The following is a 19,415-nucleotide window of genomic DNA, read 5'->3' as shown; positions in this document are numbered from 1 at the left end:
GACTTGCAAAAAAATGCAAATGATATCCTACCTGCGTGGGAGGACTGAGAGGCAGTGAGGACATGCTGGGTAAACACAGGGGCGCTGCAATCCTTGTGGGTTGTGTCCCCCCACCCCCTTTCCTGGGTTTCAATGCTACCTTGCCTTTACAATGCGAAGGGAAACATCTGCAGCCACAAGGTAATGGCATAGAAAGAACAACATAGACATGTAAAGATGGAAGGGAGCAGGAAAAAAAATTAAGTAAAATGTTCATTGCTGGACATGAGATTGGGATGTCTGTTAGAAAATTTACAACCACGCAGAAACCTCAAGAAGAAAATCAGCTTTGGTGTTCCTTGTCTATCCAATTCCCACTTTTTGGTTGCACTTTGTCAACCAAGTGCCAGAAGGTGTGACTATTTTAACATATTTTGTTGTTTTTCAGCATTCACACATCTAATCTGCCATAATGCCCGAAATAAGTCTATGTTTTGATTATTTTTACTTCGGTTAACCATCTTTCTAAAGACATAGATGTTTCTTATCCATGGAGAACTTGCAATTTAATACAGATGCAGCACTGGAGAAAAAAAATCCTAAGAGGGACAGATAAAGGCAGGATGTCACAGTGGCCCAGTACAGAATGGACTGTGAGTGGGAAGCAATGAAAGTGGAAACTTAAAATTCCCATTTAATTAATTAAATAGCAGTTGAACTCTGAATTAAGTGAATTTGGGATTTGTAGAAAGACAAGGTAAGTAAAATAGCATATCATAGGAGGGGGCAATTAATCTGTGTGAATGAAGGAAATAAGAAGTATCAAACAGGTAAAGCATTTCAAGGCCTCAGAGAAGAGCTTCATTTCAATTTAATGTAATAGGCAACAGAGAATTCTTAACAGATTCTTCAACAGACCAGCAATAGAAACAATATTAGGGAAAGATCATTTTAACCACTCTCTGGGTTGGAGAGGAATGAGCAGAGTGAGAATGTAAAGACATTACTTCATTCAGCATAAAGAAATGAAAGGTCTGAACTATACTGTAAGATGTAGATTAAAAAAAAAGAAGAAGAAACATGAATTCCAAAACACTGATGAGAAAATAAACAAGGTTTAGGGAAAAAAAAGAGTAGGGAGAGGTACGATGGCCAAGTGGCACTCATAGGAATTCTATTGAAAGAAGGTAGTGCCTATTTTTTTGGAAAAACTTAAGAAACGATGTTTCCACCTATGTATTAAACTTTATATGATCATAGGGCATTCAAGAGGACATTTAGCTTTTCTCATCTGTGAAGTGAGTGTGACCTCTGATCTTCTGACTGTAGAAGATATGCTTAAATAAATCACACCTACAGGGGCTCCTGGGTGGCTCAGGGTTAAGTGTCTGACTCTTGGTTTCAGCTCAGGTCATGATTTCATGGGTCTTGGAACTGAGCCCGTATCAGCCTCCCTGTTCAGTGTGGAGTTGGCTTCAAGATTCTTTCCCTCTGCCCCTCCCCCTGCTCACATACACATGTGCGCTCTCTCAAAAATAAATACATCTTCAAAAAAAAAAAAAAAAAATCACATCTACTAAGCTGGTTTAACTACCTCTCCATGTAGATATTCCCCAAGATCTCCTTATCAAGCTCCATACTCACATGCCCACTGGCTTCTTAGACTTCCTTTCTGAGAATCTTAAAGTAGGACCTTCATCTTTGAAAGTCTAATAAATGAAATCATTACCTCTTTCCCTACACTTACTCCTATTGCTGTACCACAACTCCCCATAAGTCACACCATCATTTAACCTGGCAGAAGACTGGAAATCACACTTGAACCTTCTGTTTTTTCCCTAACAACAAAATCCCATTAACAACCACAAACTGATAAAATTAACTCCTTGAGGGATGCCTGGGTGGCTCAGTCGGTTGAGCATCTGACTTCAGCTCAGGTCATGATCCCAGGGTCCTAGGATCAAGGCCTGCACTGGGATCCCTGATCAGTGGGGAGTCCGCTTCTCCTTTTGCCTGCCACTCCCCCTGATTGTGTACTCGCTTGCTCTTGCTCTCTTTCTGGCAAGTAAATAAATAGAATCTTAAAAAAGAAAAAAGAAATTAACTCCTTGAGAATTCTTTCATTTGTCCTCTCCTGCTTTTCTAGTATCACTGCCTTATTTAGGGTCATATCATGCCTCAACAGGATGACTGCCATTGTTTGCTAATTAGATCCTGGCCCCATGGGTTCTGGTCCATTTCCCTTCAATCAATACTTTACAATGCTGGGGTGCCTGGGTAGCTATGTTAAGCCTCTGCCTTCAGCTCAGGTCATGATCCAAGAGTCCTGGGATCGAGCCCCGCAGCAGGTTCCTTGCTCAGTGGGGAGCCTGCTTCTCCCTCTCCCACTCCCCCTGCTTATTCTCCCTCTCTTGCTGTCAAATAAATAAATAGAATCTTAAAAAAAAAAAAAATACAATGCCAGCAGCATGCCCTTTCAGAAATAAATCTGATTCTATTCCTCCCAGCATGCTTAAGAGTCTTCACTAGCTTCCGCACTGACCTACTCATGATTTTCAAGTGAAAATATGGAGACTCCAGATTTGTTATCCCAGGAAGACAAGGTCCTTTGGATAAGAACCACTGCTCTTGTCAGCTAATGTTACTGATAAGAATGGGCCCCTTTAGTGTGTTTGGGGAAAAGAAAAAAATTATCAACCTATAGAAAAAGGGCCAACTTAGAAGTGATCTGTGGGTACCCAGGACCTCCACACTCTGGAGGTCCTGCCCATCTCTCAGGCTTCCCTTCACCCAGGCCTTGCTGTCCTTTATTCCTTCCAACCCAAGACTCTCCACTGATGTGGATCCCATTTGCAGTCCTGCCCCAAGCTGTGAGGCTGTTCCGTGTTCTGCTATTTGGTTTTAGTTCTCTCATTCCAAAATTCCCCTCTCCCACTTGTCTGTCTGACAAATGCCCACTCATCTTCCTAGACTCATATTAAATGTCAATGTAATCCCATGTCATTTTTTCCACAAAGTCTTTCCAAGTCTACACTCTGGCAATGATGAACCCCTGCCATGAGTACTTCTATCGTCACACCAACAGCACAGTATTTCTTCTGTTTACAGGTCTGCCTTTCCCCTATGGAAATGGAGCTTCCTTAAAAGCTGGCTCTCTCCCCTATCATACTTTGGATCTGCAGGGCCCAGTACAGCGCCTGGTCAACAGTGCTCAGAGAAGTTTTATTAGTGACTGATACAGTATGTAAGGAGTCCACCAGCACTCAGATTCTCCGGAAAAAGATACTAAAAATATCTGCAAGGAGAGAGGGAAGGGGGAAAAACTGGAGATACAGATAAGAATTTACACTCATGTAAATCATCGTCCCCACATGTGAGGGTTTAGGAACTAGGATTATTAATGTAATAACTACATGTGGTAAACACCATTTGTTATATTCTTACGTATCATTTTAAATTCTCTTGGTCTTTAAAAAAATGCTGGAATGATAAGATCAGTTCCATAAAACCTAATAAAGAGTACATATTCAGGAAATAACATAATTTGGAATAAGGTGTTCTAGACTGTTTGTGATAAAGCCTTGATGCTCTACATAATTTGTTTCTGAAATATAAGACTTCTGGGATTCACAATAATATGAAAACTATAGCCATCCTGGAGAAAAACTGTGACTCAAATTTATTAGTCCCTGGAAATTTTAAATTTATGTATACATAATACATCTGTGTATACACATGTATAATATATAATATACATATAAAAATTTAAAATTTACATATAAAATATATTGTATATTTTATTTATATTCATTATATACTACTTATATATTTAAATATGTAATACATAAAATTATATATTTATATTTATTATATTTATATTATGTATTACTTATATATTAAAATACATATATAGTATATAATATATCAAGAAAATATGAAATTATAATCATTATTTTATGTATTACGTATTATATATTTGTTTTATTATGTATATTTTATGTGTATTTATTATATATTACTTATATATTTAAATACATATATAATATATAAAAATAAAAATATAAAATCATATTATATATTTATAATATATTTAATAATATAATTAGAGAGAGAGAGAAAGAATGAGAGGGAGAGAGAGAAAATCACTAAATTTCTTATACCTAAATTGTGTTATTAAAGATCCAAGTTTTTTAAAAAAAAAGGTCCAAGTTAAAGCTAGAGAATGTGTATTTCACAAACAAAAAATTTTCGGTCTTTACTAATACAGCCAAAATCTTAATAACGAAGATTTCACTTCAGTGACATTCAAGATTCTACACTGTATTTTTAACACATCAGACGCAGCTACAATTATATTTATGTCAGAGTTGCAGCTTGTCAAGTAGCTTATTAAATTTTTCTAAATGCTTGGCTGGGTAAATTTTGGCTTATTAAACAATTATAAGTTGTCAGTCACTGTAAATGGATTTACTTGTATTATAAATACTCGACTAATCCATTAGGGATTATTTAAAAAACAAGTTAGTTATCCTTAAGTAGACCTATTTTCACTTAAAACTGACAGGAATAAACTGGTGATAGAAAGGAGACCGTTAACTTTGAGGCAGAGACTGGGTGTCAAAGAAGGGTGGGGGAGAAATTTTGAAATCATAGCTCTTTGAAGGAAAAAATAAAAACACATAAGAAGAGAAGGAAGCCCAGTGAATTGTCTAGGGAGTGTCGGTTTCCTGCGTGAAGGGCACAGAGAGCACAGGGAATGCTACCGTGAAGACTCGGTCAGAGACATGCTGGCTACATGTGACTTTTCACACATTATAGACCGTGCTATGACGACCGTGCAGATGGATTCCCTGCCTCTGGGACAATGTCCTGGACAGTCAGGTGTCCAGGGGAATGGCAGCTATCCGGAACATCACACAGAGCTCATAGGGCATGTTCTCAAGATGTTGGTGGCACCTCTGCCGGTATGGGAATGATTTTAAGGGCCCACTAATGAATTTTTTCAAATTATCTATTTTCCACATATTGTGAGTGTATTAGAAAAAAGAGAACTAGCACAGTAAACCCCTCATTTTGTGGATGTCATTAACTTTGGATGAAGCTGAGTTAAACCAAAAACAGTGAGTGGACTTAGAAGTGTCCTAAAGAAAAACATTAAGTAAATAAGGATACAGAAGATAGGCAGTTTAGGTAAACAAACACACTAAAGGTGTTTTGCAAAGTCTTAAACTTCTTTGGTATGAACTGATCAAGGAGCAACTACTCGCAGATTTGTGACAATGCATTTTTTTGGTTTATAAATCAGGGACTGGATAACTTGAGTCTAAATCTACCAAAGACATAGTCTACAAATCTGGATCGTGTTGAGGTTGCTTCTTAGAATGGAGGTGCCACAGAATGGAAACAGAAACATCACCAACAAGATTCCAATGGATTGTGCAGATTTTGAGGCTAACAGAAGCTGCTGAGTGCATTCATATGTAGCGCAAAATTAGAGGTGAAAAATTCAAGAAAACTTACTTTCCTTTTCTAATGGTGTTTCTACCAAGAAGGGGACCAAGGACTGGATCTAGTGTTTCCTCCAGATTTTCAACTAGGATGACATCTCCAAAGGCCAAAGCAGTTTCAATGGCATTCAAAAACCTGAAAATTCAATCAGAATTGAGATAATAGCAAGTAAATAAGCACAGGAAAAATGTCCAAAATTATTTATATTAAATTATATTTGATTTAATGTAGATTTTTAAAAATGAGACAGACTAACTTAGAGAAAACTGTTTCATAAAGTATTCAACTAGATTACATAGAAATTCATGATTAGATTTTGAGATGAATTACACAGTGATATCTTCCAAGTGAAATTCAACAGTATGAATAAGTCCATGTGTAAATTAGTTCTTTTGACAATAACCATGGTTGAGACAAATGTAACTTACCCAAACACCATAAATTTAAATTCATTTAATAGGTCCCTTTTTTGAGAAAAAAAAAAAAATCCAAAATATATTAAATACCTTGTGGTTTAGTCAAGCATTGATTTTTTTTTTTTTTAAAACCTTTAAGTTCTGTCTTGGCAAGTGGTAAATTATCACTATATTTCATCCTCCCTCTCCAAACATAGGCTCTCCCCCTCAAAAGTAATTTCTTCAAGTTTTCAGATAAGCAAGGAGTACATTTATCTGCACAACGGCAGAAATTCCTTATTTCATTTTCTATGTGAAAACATGACGAAAGGGTCAAATCAAATACCAGTAAGTCTAAAATTATTCAATATTAACTGAAGACCAACTTCGTCCAAGACAAATTTATCAAAGAGTGATGTCATGAGGCGCCAATGACAGTCTCAGAATAGATTCAGTCCTCCAAGGCGATATACAAAACTTGACTAGGAAATTCTCTTCAGGCAGTGTTGGGGTTGTAGGCACGCTAAAATCCTACAACAGGCCAGGTGTGTGTTTGGGAATAGATTTCTCACCCACTGACCTTTGCTGTGTTGCCCCATGCCAAATGTCCTCAGGGAAAACAGTCCATCCTGTTCCATTCTTGGCCTTATGAAACCCACCTATCTTTTCACTCAGGTGCAGGGTTTGTTCTCACCTTCAGCTTAATTTCATCTTCAGGTAAGTGGATGCCACCTAACAGAGAGGCCCTCTCTACAAAGATACTTTATGTGAAGCGTGAGCAAGCAGATAAACAATACTGCCCCATTTCACAGTAGCAGAGAGGGCAGGCAACACCGGACTTGGCAAAAATCAGACCCATTTCATGGCCGTTCAACAGAAAGCCAATCCCGCCGATCTCACGTACCCTTTCTGGCCCAAATGTGTGACCTTCAGGTCCGCTCCGTACTTATTCTTGATCCACTTAATTCCCTGCTGCTGGGGATCGATCATCAGGGGCCAGCGCTCACAGTGTGTCAGGATAGTGGCATTTTCGGTCGACATTCTGTCACTGGGCAGTCCCTCATTATTCCAGGTGGCAATGGTAGCGTCGTCTGTCAACATGGCAACCAAGTCCAGGCCTTCGGTTATGGGGATGGAAACCTTGAGAATCAGAGTTGAATACAGTCAACTGCCAGGGTGGGAGAGAAAAGACTCCATGCGACGGACAAGAAAACAAGAGATAAAAGCCAAGACAACACCTGCCAGTTCTCTCTGGGCTCTCGGAAGCCCAATGCAGCTCTTGCCGCGGAACACAATTTGACCCTATAAACACGGTACTGACCGCTCTGAAATCTGTCAAATTCAGTATTCAACATGTGGTTTATTATTGCGTCTGACTTCAAGAGAAAGAAACGTGGCCCTAGGCAGACATCCTTGGCTGTTTCCCCAAGGGGAGGGGGGCTTAGACACCAGAAAGAACCGCAGGAGAACAGAAATGTACTTGCTCCGGGGGTCATCGTCCCACATGAACAAGGCTCAAACGCAGTATCTTGCTCAGGCAATTCATCCTGTAGCACAGGCCAACATTACCAAGAGATGACTTCTCTTCTGTGGGCAGGTTGACGGGATGAATTCTCTGCCCAGGGACTGAGATGACAGCCTCATGTATCTAGCATGAGGGAGGTTGGGAGGGGAGGGGCAGAGGGCAGAGGAAGAGAAGCAAACTCCCTGCTGAGTGCAGAGTCCTGCGGGGGGCCATGGGGGTTGGGGGGGGAGTTGTTGATCTCACAACCCTGAGATCATGACCTGAGCTGAAATTACAAGTTAGATGCTCAGAACTGACTGAGCCACCCAGGTTCCCCAACATCTGTTTGTTTGTTTATTTATTTATTTATTTATATTTATTTATTTGACAGACAGAGATTACAAGTAGGCAGAGAGGCAGTCAGAGAGAGAGGAGGAAGCAGGCTCCCTGCTGAGCAAAGAGCCCGATGTGGGGCTTGATCCCAGGACCCTGGAATCATGACCTGAGCTGAAGGCAGAGGCTTTAACCCACTGAGCCACCCAGGCGCCCCCCCAACATCTGTTTAAAGAATAAGGATCATTCTTTACAAAAGTGGACTTTACAAAAAATACACAAGACTATAGAAGGGAATTTATTAAAGAATTTCTTCATTCGGTCACCCACCACCAAATATTTATGGAGCACCTCCTATGTACTAAACCCCATGTGGCTGGGTGAGGGGCTAACATGGAAACATGCCTTCATTAGAGAGGGCAGTAAGAGCCCTACATAGAGTGGGCCAGGGGCCGGGGGTCGGGGGCTGGGGTGTAGCAGCAGCTGGAATCAAGACTTACTGGTTGGCCAGGGATCTGCAGCAAAGAAAATGGCGGCAGGATTCTTATAGTAGAGCTGGCAGGATTCTTATAGTAGAGCTGCGAGGCAATTCATGTCACTATCTCTAGAGAAGGTAGCACAATAGTCCTACTATCTCTGACTACAATGTTATCTTAGCAATAAACTCCATCTCCTACCAACAAGCCTTGGGACTGACACACAGTTTTCTCAAAGACACGAGAAAAGAGAAAATCGCTATCTTTTAGAACAAGCATCCTCCTATTAGCAAGGAGTCTGCAGCTTTAACTTCTTAACTTTGACTTAAGGGAAACGACTTGTAACAACTGGAGGCTTTAAATAACTTGAATTTCTGATGCTACAAGGAATAGGAGACAGTACACATGTAGATCTTGTGTCCAAATTCCACAGTTTGAATTGCTTGAGCACCTACTGGGTGCACAGTTGAGTGCAGGGGATCAAAGAGAACCTTCCCTCTCCCTTTTTAAATGATCATTTTCATCTACTAGGGGAAAGAGAGCAGGTAGCTCACACCAAAGAGGATCCCGACTGCTGTGTGAGACTTTGACACTGAAATTTTCAGACACAAATTTCAGGATATTTTCTTGATAGCACTGTGTGCAAATAGTTGCGGGAGTACATCAAGAAATTTTTTCACTGGAATTTTTTTTTAGATATTTAAATCATAGGAATCGTTCTCACAATCAACTTTAACCTAGGCTTAGGCAGGGGAAATAAACCTCAATTCATAGGGGTAGACAGTGTATTGCTGAGTGAAAGAAGTCAGTCAGAGAAGGATAAATACCATATGATTTCACTCCTACATGGAATTTAAGAAATAAAACAAACAAACAAAGAAAAAAAAGCAAGCCAAAAAAAAAAAAAAAAAGAAACTCTTCAATACAGAGAACCAACTGATGGTTACTGGAGGGGAAGTGGGGGGATGGGTAAAATAGGTGAGGGGGTTAAACAGCACAGTCATTGTGATGAGCACTGGGTACGTATAGAACGGTTGAATCACTATGCGGACACCGGAAACTAATCACACTGTACACCAATTACACTGGGATTACAGTTAAACAACTGTGAGGCTGCTGAATTAAAACAATGAAACAAAACACATTTCTTCGAAAAAGACAGTGACAAAACTACTAATATTTATAAGGCTTTAAGTGTTTACAAAAGTTATCACATACATTCACTCTTTTCAATGTCTCATTTAACTTAGAGGAGTTCTGGCAAGTAGACCTCTTCGGTTGTCTCTTTTTGCTTAGGACACTGAGGCGTAAAGAGGCTAAGAGCACTAATGACTCCTTGTTTTGTTCTGTCTGTTAACTGCTAGGTCAGACTGATGAGCAGATTGTAAATGCCTCCATAAACATGTCCAGGTCTCTGTCGCGTGTGCCAGAGGATAACAGCTCTGGGTGGAAACAATTCTGGGTAACATTTTTCTTAGACCCACAGGCCATGTATGACTACTACCCCTGTCTTGTTGGGTCACCGCTCTCTGAGCTACTCTTTGGAAGAAAGCAATTTTGAGTAACAGTTTAATTTGGATCCTCCAGGCCACATATGCCACTGTCCCTGTCCTTTCAGTCCCTGCTATGCTGTTCTTCCCCATCCATCCTCCAGACTCATGCCCCTGACACTGCACATTCTGACAACCCTTCCCACAGGCCCTTTAGTAGCCTGATCCCATTTGGACCAAATCACCTTGCTCCCACTACCCACTCATTTTCACCAAAATACCAGCTCTCACCTAAGGCAATGGTTCTCAACCCCATGCTGCATTTTAGAATGTGCCAGAGCTTTCAAACGCTGCCAACGTGTAGTCTCCCATCACTAATGACTCAACTTTAACCAACATCACTATATTTTAAAAGTTCACACCCACATAATTTCAGCATGAGGCTGGGGGGCAAGAATGGCTTCCCTTAGGTCTTACTTCACTTCAGGGCTTTCTAAAGTAGACTGTTTTCTTAATACTCTCAGACTCAACACATGTGTAGGAAAATAGTTGTCATTCTTCTTACTTCCCTACAGGTCATTCCAAGACCACTGCTACCATTCTTTAATAAAAAATGCCACCTCTGAGGCTCATGGAGTCCAGTTATACAATCCTTTATGTGTCTCCTCATATTAATTATCAAGGACGTAGCTACGAGTCTTTCTTGCCTTTCTAAGTTTTGCTACCGATCTGTGACAACATCAATTCCCATATAGATGATGAATCTAATCTCTGGCCTTGACATCCTTCAGGCCAAAACTCTGCACTCTCTTTCCCCTCCAGCACTCTGGATGAAAAGGCGGAGGGAGAGGAAAGTAACAGGACCACCGAGGAGGATGACCCAATATCCCTATCCCTGGATTCCCCACACACTCCACCTCCAATGAGCGTGACATGTTTCTGATCAGGCGTTACACTATCTCCTTCTTTAGATGACAACCGCTGTCCCAGACCACCTAATAATCTGAAATCATTTCACCGAAATCTAAATGTCTAATCCCCACTTGATTAAACATGACTGTCTATCTCTCACCTTTAAACACAATACTTACTCTAACCAATGGTACTAAGATACTTAGTCTCTTACCTACATTTTTTTATTACAGTAAAATATTTATAACACAAAATTTGCCATTTTAACCATTTTTCTGTGTCCAGTTCAATGGCTGTAAGTACATTCACACTGTCGTGCGACCATCCCAACCATTCCTCTCCACAAATTTTTCATCTTCCCAAACTGAAACTCCATGCCCATTAACTGGTAACTCCCCAGCCCCCTCTTCCCACAGCTCCGGGTGACTACCATTGTCATTTCTGTCTCTGTGAATCTGACTACTTTAGATACTTCATGTAAGTAGAATCATACAATCCTGGTCCTTTCATGACTGGCTTATTTCACTCAGCATAATGTCTACAAGGTTCATCCATGTTGTAGCATGTGACAGAAGTTCCTTCCTCACACTGAATAATAATCCATTATCTGTATACACCTCCTTTTGTTTATCCACTCATCTACTGAGGGATACAGGGATTGCTTCTACCTTTTGGCTACTGTGAATCATGCTGCTATGAACAAATACACAAGTATTTGAGTCCCTGCTTTAACTTCTTTTGGGCATATACCCATAAGCAGAATTGTTGAATCATGTGGTAATTCTGTATTTAATTTTTTGAAAAACTCTATCATATTTTTAACCACACATTTCTGGCTACACTCGCATCTCCTCCAGCCTAATTAGCACCTTCCATTCCTTAACTGTTCCTCTGCCTGCCCCCATGACCTTCTCTGCCTTCGTTTCCTTCTGGCTTATCTGTCCTGGCTGGATTCAACATCTTTTGTCCTTTCTTTTTCCTCTTACACTTATTGCTGATGAAAGCTTTATTACTGTGACTATGCATTTATCTTTTCCAAACTCATTTTTGGTTTCTTTAAGCTGCTTGGCAACAATTAACATCTACCCTCCTGTTGCCCTCAACAGGCATTTTTGATGTTTTCACTCCCCCTACACATGTCCTCCTGGTGTCAGCTTGCTCATCTTTGGCCAGGGGGTACTGCATTTCCCTGGCTTCCTGAGAGGAGAGAGATCAGTATGTGTGGATGTGTCAACTTTCTCTCCAGATCTCTACCACTAGCCACTTTTGTCTGCTTCCCTCCCACCTAAGCTCAAAGAGTCTTGCTTCTCCAATCTGAAGGTCATTCTACTCCCTCTATTCTGGAGCCTGTCCCTCCCCACTTTCAGGGCCTCATCCCTCCTCACCCTTTTATCCTTCACAATTCCTTCTCCCTTTCTTCTCCTGAAGCAAGAAAACATGCTCCCGTCTCATTCACACTGAAAAACCAACCCTACCCATACTCTATGTCTCTAACTAGGCACTCTGCTTACCTCCTTCCCATCACAGGCAAATTCCTCCAAGAATAATGTCTTTTCCTTCTATTCCTTCACCTCCCACTTTCTGTGTAACTCAGTGCAATCTGGCTTCTGGCTTGTCAGACCTTCGTGGTCACAGAAGACCTTCACATTTCCATATGTGAGGACACCTTCAGTTCTTAGCTCTCCTCCCACGTGTCTCTGTGGCTCCAGCATTACTGACCATCCCCATGTTTATACTCTTGCCTCCCAGGCACCACGATGGCCAGAGGTGTTCTCTAGTCTCTGCTCCTTCTTCATCTTTCTCTACTTCCCAGCACTGAGGCAGTTCCCTTTACTCTAAAGCTCCCCTGACGTGATCTCACCCAAGTGCAGTTCCAACAACTCCCTACACATCGATGGCTCTCAAATCTGACTCTCCACCCAATAAGGCTCTTATCTAGCTCCTACTGGTCACTGACACGTGAATGCTTCAGAGATACCGTGCAGTCATCTTTCTGTTACCTCCATCTTTTCTCCCAAACCAATTTTCATCTCTGGCAATGGCACCTGCGCCTACTGCCTATCTCGCCACTGCGCCCATCGGCAATCCAGGGCTTTGTTTTACTAGTGTTTCCTCCTTGTCTCGTCTGGCATCACCCCCCCTGCTGGCCATGCCTGCCGTCAGCACTTTGTTCAGCTCACAGTCTTCCGGACGGCCACTGTAACATATGGCCTCAGGAACAATGGTCTCTTCCCCTTCCAAGTCACTGTTCTTTCTGTGCCCACTGTGAACTTTCAAATGTGTAATTCTGACCAAAGACCTACTTAAAATCCTTCAATGACTCCTGATGCTTATGATAAAATTCAAATTCTGTTTCTTCGTTTATAACATGGGGGTTATAATATGGCTCCTTATTAATTTGTCTTGTTCAGCTGTACTTTCCCGTCTTTAATGACATACCAGTGTATTTACATTATTTGAAGCTTACTTAACATTCTAAGTCACTTGGAACTCTTTCTGTTTGCCTTGAAGCTATGAAGTAAAGTGCTAACTGTCATTTTGCCCAAAAGGTTGGTCAGTTGATCAATCACCATTCACTGAAAACTCCATTATTCCCCCCACTGATATGCAAAGTACATGTAAGCATACATTCCTTTAGTTTAAAAATACATATTGATCGTCTGGTAGGTCCTCAAAGGATCAAACAAAGAGCTACCATGCAGCCTATTAAAAAAACAAACAAACAAACAAAAAAAACCAACCTCACTCCTGCCTATGTACCAAAGAGAAATAAACATGTCTATGCAAAAAACCTCACACAAATAACCCTAATGTTCACAGCAGTATTTTTCATAATAATCAAAAAAAAGAAGCAACCCAAATGCCCACTAACTGATGAATGTGTAAGTAAAATGTGGTACATTCATATAATAGGATATAATTCAGGCTTAACAAGCAATGAATGCCCTGATACAGGCTACATATATCATGGATGAACCTGGAAAACATGCGAAGTAAAAGAAGTTAGGCAACAAATACCACACGTTCTGTGAGTTCATCCTTAGGAAGTGTTCAGAACAGGCAAATCTGTGGAGACCTAAATTAGGCTGGTGACTGTCTAAGCCTGGAGAGGAAGGGGTGATTGGAGCTAACGGATATGGGGTTTATTCTGAGGGTGATGAAAATGTTTTAGAATGGACTGTGATGATGGTTGTACAACTCTGTGAATACACTAACACTACTGAAGTGTATACTTAAATGGGTGAACTGTATGGTATGTAACTCACATCTCAATGAAGAGATATACCGAGCATTTATGATGTTCCGGGTGCCATTTCAGCATAGAGTAGTTAAAAAAACCATACAAAATCCTTGCTTCTGTGGATCTTACACCACAGTTGAGGGAGAGGAAAGCTATTAACCACATCAAATGAATAAATGAAACAACATATTAGAAAGTGGCAAATGTTATGGTGAAAAAAATGGAGTGGGAGGAGGCATGCTGAGGGATAGAGGTTATAATCCTATCCAGGGATCTGAAGATGTTATTTGAACAAAGCCCTGATGGATGGGAAAGAGATACTTGTATGTCCTGAGAGAAGACTTTAAGCAGAGTTGAGAGCTGGAGCAAAGGGCCTGCAGTTGTTGGAACACACCTGTGTATTCAAGAAAGGTGGCCCGTGTGACTGCAGCAGGGCAGTGAGGAAAAGAATAATAGAAAGCGAGATAACGAGAGTAAGGGGCAAAATCCTAGAGGGTTTTATAACACTTTCCAGGATTTCTAGCTTTTGCTTGAAGTACAGTGGTGGGGTGGGGTCATCAGAGGGATTTTCAAAGAAAATTCACTTTCTCTGACTTGCCCTGGTAACTGATCACACTGGCTGATACACTGAGATCAGATTTGGAGCAGAGCAACACATGCAGCAACAGGAGGAGCAGTTTAGGAGATTAGGAGATTTCTGCAGTCACTCAAGAGAGGGATGGGCGTTTGGCCCAGGATGGGAGCAGAGTAGGTGGGGAAAACTGGTCAGATTCTGAACAGACACTGAAGGCGTAGCCTACAGAATTTCCTAGATGGAGTGGATACGAGTGCTACAGGAAGGTGATCATGTGGGGCTCGAGCTGCTGTTCAACCAGTTGGGAGTATTTGGGTAGAAGGGGTTGTGGGGGGAAGGTGGGATTTCAGTTGGGATGCGCTGTATGTGGACATCTTTCAGGCACAGGAGTGAAGCTGCCAGGTCTGAGCCACAGATACACTTTTGCGAATTACTGACGTACCAGGGACATTTAAAGCCAGGAACTGGTGAAAAGCAGCTCAAAGAGTAAAGTCCGGGAATTTCACCGTTAAAGGTGGGGAGAAGAGGAAAAATGTAACGAAGCCCAAGAAGGATTGGTCAGTGAGGTAGGAATAAGACGGGGAAAGGGGAGGGCTTGGAATCAAGTAGAGAAGGTACTGATGGAAGGACGGCGGGGGGGTGGGTACTGATTACATCAGGTGCAGCTGAGAGGCAAGTATGATGAGAATGGAAAACAAACCACTGGACTTAGCAACGTGGAAGCAAAACTACCCCAGAGGAGGCTTGGTGGAGTGGTAGGGACAAAAGCCTGTCCAGAGTGATTCAGAAAATGGAGGAAGGACTTGGAGACAGTGACTGCAGATGACTCTTCTGAAGTGACTACTGTAAATGAGAGTAGAGAAATGGAAGAGTAGCTGGAAGGGCCGGGAGGGGTCAAGAGAAATGTGTTGGGTGTATCTTGTTTGATGGGAGAAATAACTACGTATGTTCACGCCGGTGGCAATGATCTAGTCATGAATTAGCAGGGAGGGAAGAACTGAGGAGAGTGGAAAACTGCTCTGGCATTATTCTTGGGGAAGGGAAAGGAGATGGAAACTAGTAGAAACCCAGAGGATCACTCTTAGATACAAGTGTCAGCTGTTCCTCTTACAGCATCAGGAGCGAAGACATGGTATGAGCATTGGTATCACGGGGGACATATGTTTGTAGGATGTCTCTTGACATCCTAGATCAGTTCTGAACTCGATTATACTTTTCCAGTTCCCCTTCAGAACCACCTTGTTGTAATTATTGTCGTTTTAGAACATATTTTACTATCTCGAAGGACAAGTGCTTTCTTACTGTTCTATTCCAAAATTACCTTGGTGATTTCAAAAACATATTCTTTCAACAAACTTTGGAACCACTGGGTCAAGTAAAAATATAATTCCACCCCCAGAGTTTTGACTCAAATGGAATTAAATTTATTTATGAAATTGGGGAGAATTGATCATTTAGAACATGAAGTCTTCATTTCTAGGAAGGATTAAGGATGGCTGACCTGCTTTATAAAAGGGTTCCTTCCAAGGTCACCTTACCTATGTCAACGGATCATTAATAAATGCCATGCTTGGTTTGCAGGTTTTAAAAATCACAACCATAGTCACTTGCTGACGGGTTAACTTACGAACCCTCTGAATCCCCAGGATAGCCGAACCAAACTGACAAGTCAGAGACACTTAGGGGACAGTTACCTACAGGCACGTGGAGCTCCAGAAGCCACCCTAATGTAATGAGAAGAAATAACAACACTGGCTTCTTGAGAGGAGAGGATGAAGAAACACTTTTGGAGGAAAAGTAATTTAAAAATGCACATTCTTAAGCGATTTTAGCTCCTCTTGGCCCCGGCACAGGTTTTGCATGGATGTGATGATCTTCCCACCTTGCTGTGACTGGATCTAGAAGGAGGCAGGGTTAACTAGCTTGGAAACTGGAACCCTCTTTCCAGACGGACAGCCCTTTGTTAGGTTTTCGGGGGCACTTTGTGCCAGCTGTCTTAGAGACAGAGAGGACTCTTCCAAAGGAACGTCATTCATATAATTTGGAAGCATCTTCTTCCTTTAGCATAGTTGTGCCTGGAGATATGTGCAAGCGTGAGCTGGTCACATCTCAGGGCCCGCTTCTCGGTCTGCACGGTACCTGTGCGCTCAGGAGGGCAGGAGAGAGCGTGGAGAGGATGGGAAACAGGCGTGAGGCTCCCTGCGGAGACTTGTGGGGCCACGGGCTTCACAGGCCCACGGTTAAAATGAGTATGTGTACAGCGTACAGCATCAGAAAACTGCTGTTCTGCTTTGGGGCTAGGTTTAGCATGTTTGAGACATTTTGGGGAAGTCAATCAATTCTCTTGTTTTATTTGTATGACTTCTTCAAAACAAGACTTTATGTAACATTTGGGCTTTTAACTAAGTGCGAAAATACACATGGGTTGACAGGAAACTTCCTAGAAACACACACACTAAATGATGCTCTACCAGCGACTTAAGACCGATTATAAAGTTAAACTTGAGAAGGCACATTTCCAACTTAAACACTGTAAAATGACTGGGAGCTTAAGTTCCAACTGCCAGGACTACAACATGCCCCCAAAGCGAAGAGGAATTGTGACAATAAGAAGACAAGGTGAAGTTCAAGAGTTCGGACAGCTCGAGATGAAGGTGAATTTCCCTACAGCTTTGGAAAGAATGAGAAAGCTCTGTGAATGATGGAGAATGCAGAGAGGACCACGTAAGAGGACAATTGTCACTCTGAATTAGTCACGGGATGATGCAGGCCAAGACACCCGTACAGAGGACCGAAGTCTGGTGAAGACGAAACCAAGAAAAAGGGCACGAGCAGAGTCAGGCAGCTGATACTCTGAAGCCCATGACACAGTCAGAGTTGGACGGTCTCAGCAGGAGGCTCTGTGTTCTTATGTAAAAGCCTATGTCAGGGCAGAAATACTTAAAGAAAAGCCTTGCACTTTTGGGAAGTAGTAGAGACAAACTCCTTCTAAAAATCTTCGATATTACAGCTGTTCGATACCACAGGTATATTAAATCATTACAAAAGGACTATTCCTCTAAAATTATCAATTACGGAATGCCTTTATAGTGAACTTTCCCTCCATCATTTTATTTCATCTGTGCAAGTGCCACTGACATATCTTTATGTCATGGAAACAACTATTGTGAAAAGTGAGGCAGAATTATTATTATTATTATTATTATTATTATTACTAATGCAGAATGTTAATATTCAGAGATGTAAGGATATCTTAAGGGCTTTTGTCAACTGAGCTGACACAGTGTTGCAGAGTGAACACGGGCGTGGATTCAGGAGGACTAACCTCCTCTTCTACACGACCTTAGTCACTTACACTTCTGCGACTCAGTTTCCTCTTTTGTACAAGGACAATCATGAACTAGATGATTTCACATCTTCCAAATCTGTGATTTCACTTCGCTTGTGGTTTTGGATTTTTAGATTTAGGAGGCGTTATTTTTATACGTGCATACAAAATGCTCACTTTTTATCTGAAGGTAGGTGTGAAAAGAGAGTCTTTAACAAATAACCCATCATGTCAGGAAGAAGAAAGAAAAACTTCCTGTTATTCCATCAGAATAACCCCAATTTGATTTCCGTTATCAGTTTTGTTAAAAGCAGTTTTGCAAGAGTTTATAAAAAGTAATTTACTCTTTTTCATCTCTCTGTTGAAAGCATCATTTAAACAAGAAACACTGCGACACACAAGGAATGTCTCTCTCTACGGGAATTTCCCATCAGTCAGAGGGTCATGGTAGAGGTACAAAAGAGCCTGTTATGCATACTGATTTGTCTGCTGCTTCCAAATGCTTCCAAGGTAAGGAAGTGAGCTTACCTTGTGCTGGAGAAAGGGAACCCACTTGAAGTCTACCAGTTCCTGGCGATACGGTTTTGTAAAGGGTCCGACATAAGACACAAAGGCTGCCGTCAGGAGAACGTCTCCACAGAGGGTCTTCTCCTGAGCTTCAAACAATTTAACAGACTGACCCCAGCGAATCTTCTCAGACTGAAAGGTAAAATTACTCAGATGTAATTGCAGAGTGAACACCAACTCAACAAATGTTTACCGTGACCACCTTACAGCTCTGTTTTGGTCTACGTCCTTCTGCAAAGCCTTGAGAAGGAACAGAACTGGATTTCATGACTATCATCATCTTCCTCATGTCTGAGAGCCATCATTAGGAAGGAAGGGGACTCTCATACTCCCTTTAGTGCAGTTTCCTGCAATATGGCATTAGATCTTTCCCATCTCCTGTCAGATGCTCTCTTTCTTCAAAGCTGACAGTCACTTCCCTATCCCTCTGAGCGTGGAGGACCAAGAGCTTTGGCCAATCCCAAGTGACATTAGAATTTTTGATGGCAGCCTAGTGGCTCTGCCTTCCTCCTGCTTTGCACCAATGGTACTCCACTGCCCTGAGCAAACATCGTTTTAAACATACTGCTGTCAGCTGATTAGAGATAAACGAAAAATGACCAACACCACTTGCATTCATTAATTCAAAAGCAAAGCTTTAAGAGCCACCTATCCTAGATGCTATTAACTAAAGAATAATGCTGGTAGTTACTAAACTCGGGTTATTTCTCTAATATAATCACTCTCTTCGTGAAAGAGCCTATAGAGTCCATGTTAAAAACACACACACACACACACACACACACACACACACATATATATATGAAATCAGGAGGGTTTCACCAGTCTTGAAGACAATACACTCAAAGAATGCTGTTGAAGTCCTTTTATCTAGTTGGATGGTCATTTAATCAGATTTCTAAGTTAAATATGAAGCTGCCTTACTATTGGATTTAAATAAAACTGCAGTAAATGTCTATGGATTGACTGTAGGAGAGCTCACTAACTCACCGTTTCAGTGCATACTAAAATGAGCATCACATCCTGAGAACGTGCAAATTAATAGGTACTGAAAGAAGTAAGCAATCTGATAGTCCAAGCAAAGAAGAACTCTATGGAATTTAGCTCT

General features: G+C 41.3%; 1 protein-coding gene across 1 annotated transcript in view; it reads right to left on the bottom strand.

The window, feature by feature from the left end:
- LOC111147239 (dynein axonemal heavy chain 11) overlaps positions 1 to 19,415 on the bottom strand; it is a 320,049-nt gene that overhangs the window by 61,482 nt on the left and 239,152 nt on the right. The window contains exons 63-65 of the mRNA XM_022503160.1: positions 18,269 to 18,439; positions 6,787 to 7,022; positions 5,500 to 5,622 (exon numbers count right to left, since the gene is read on the bottom strand). Coding sequence (XP_022358868.1) covers positions 5,500 to 5,622; positions 6,787 to 7,022; positions 18,269 to 18,439 — 530 coding nt within the window. The remainder of the gene's footprint in view (positions 1 to 5,499; positions 5,623 to 6,786; positions 7,023 to 18,268; positions 18,440 to 19,415) is intronic.

The sequence above is a fragment of the Enhydra lutris genome, unplaced genomic scaffold, assembly GCF_002288905.1.
Source record: "Enhydra lutris kenyoni isolate GAN:26980312 unplaced genomic scaffold, ASM228890v2 scaffoldscaffold16, whole genome shotgun sequence".
In the NCBI taxonomy this organism is placed as follows: Eukaryota; Metazoa; Chordata; class Mammalia; order Carnivora; family Mustelidae; genus Enhydra; species Enhydra lutris.
This window is presented reverse-complemented; position numbering and strand designations above follow the sequence as displayed.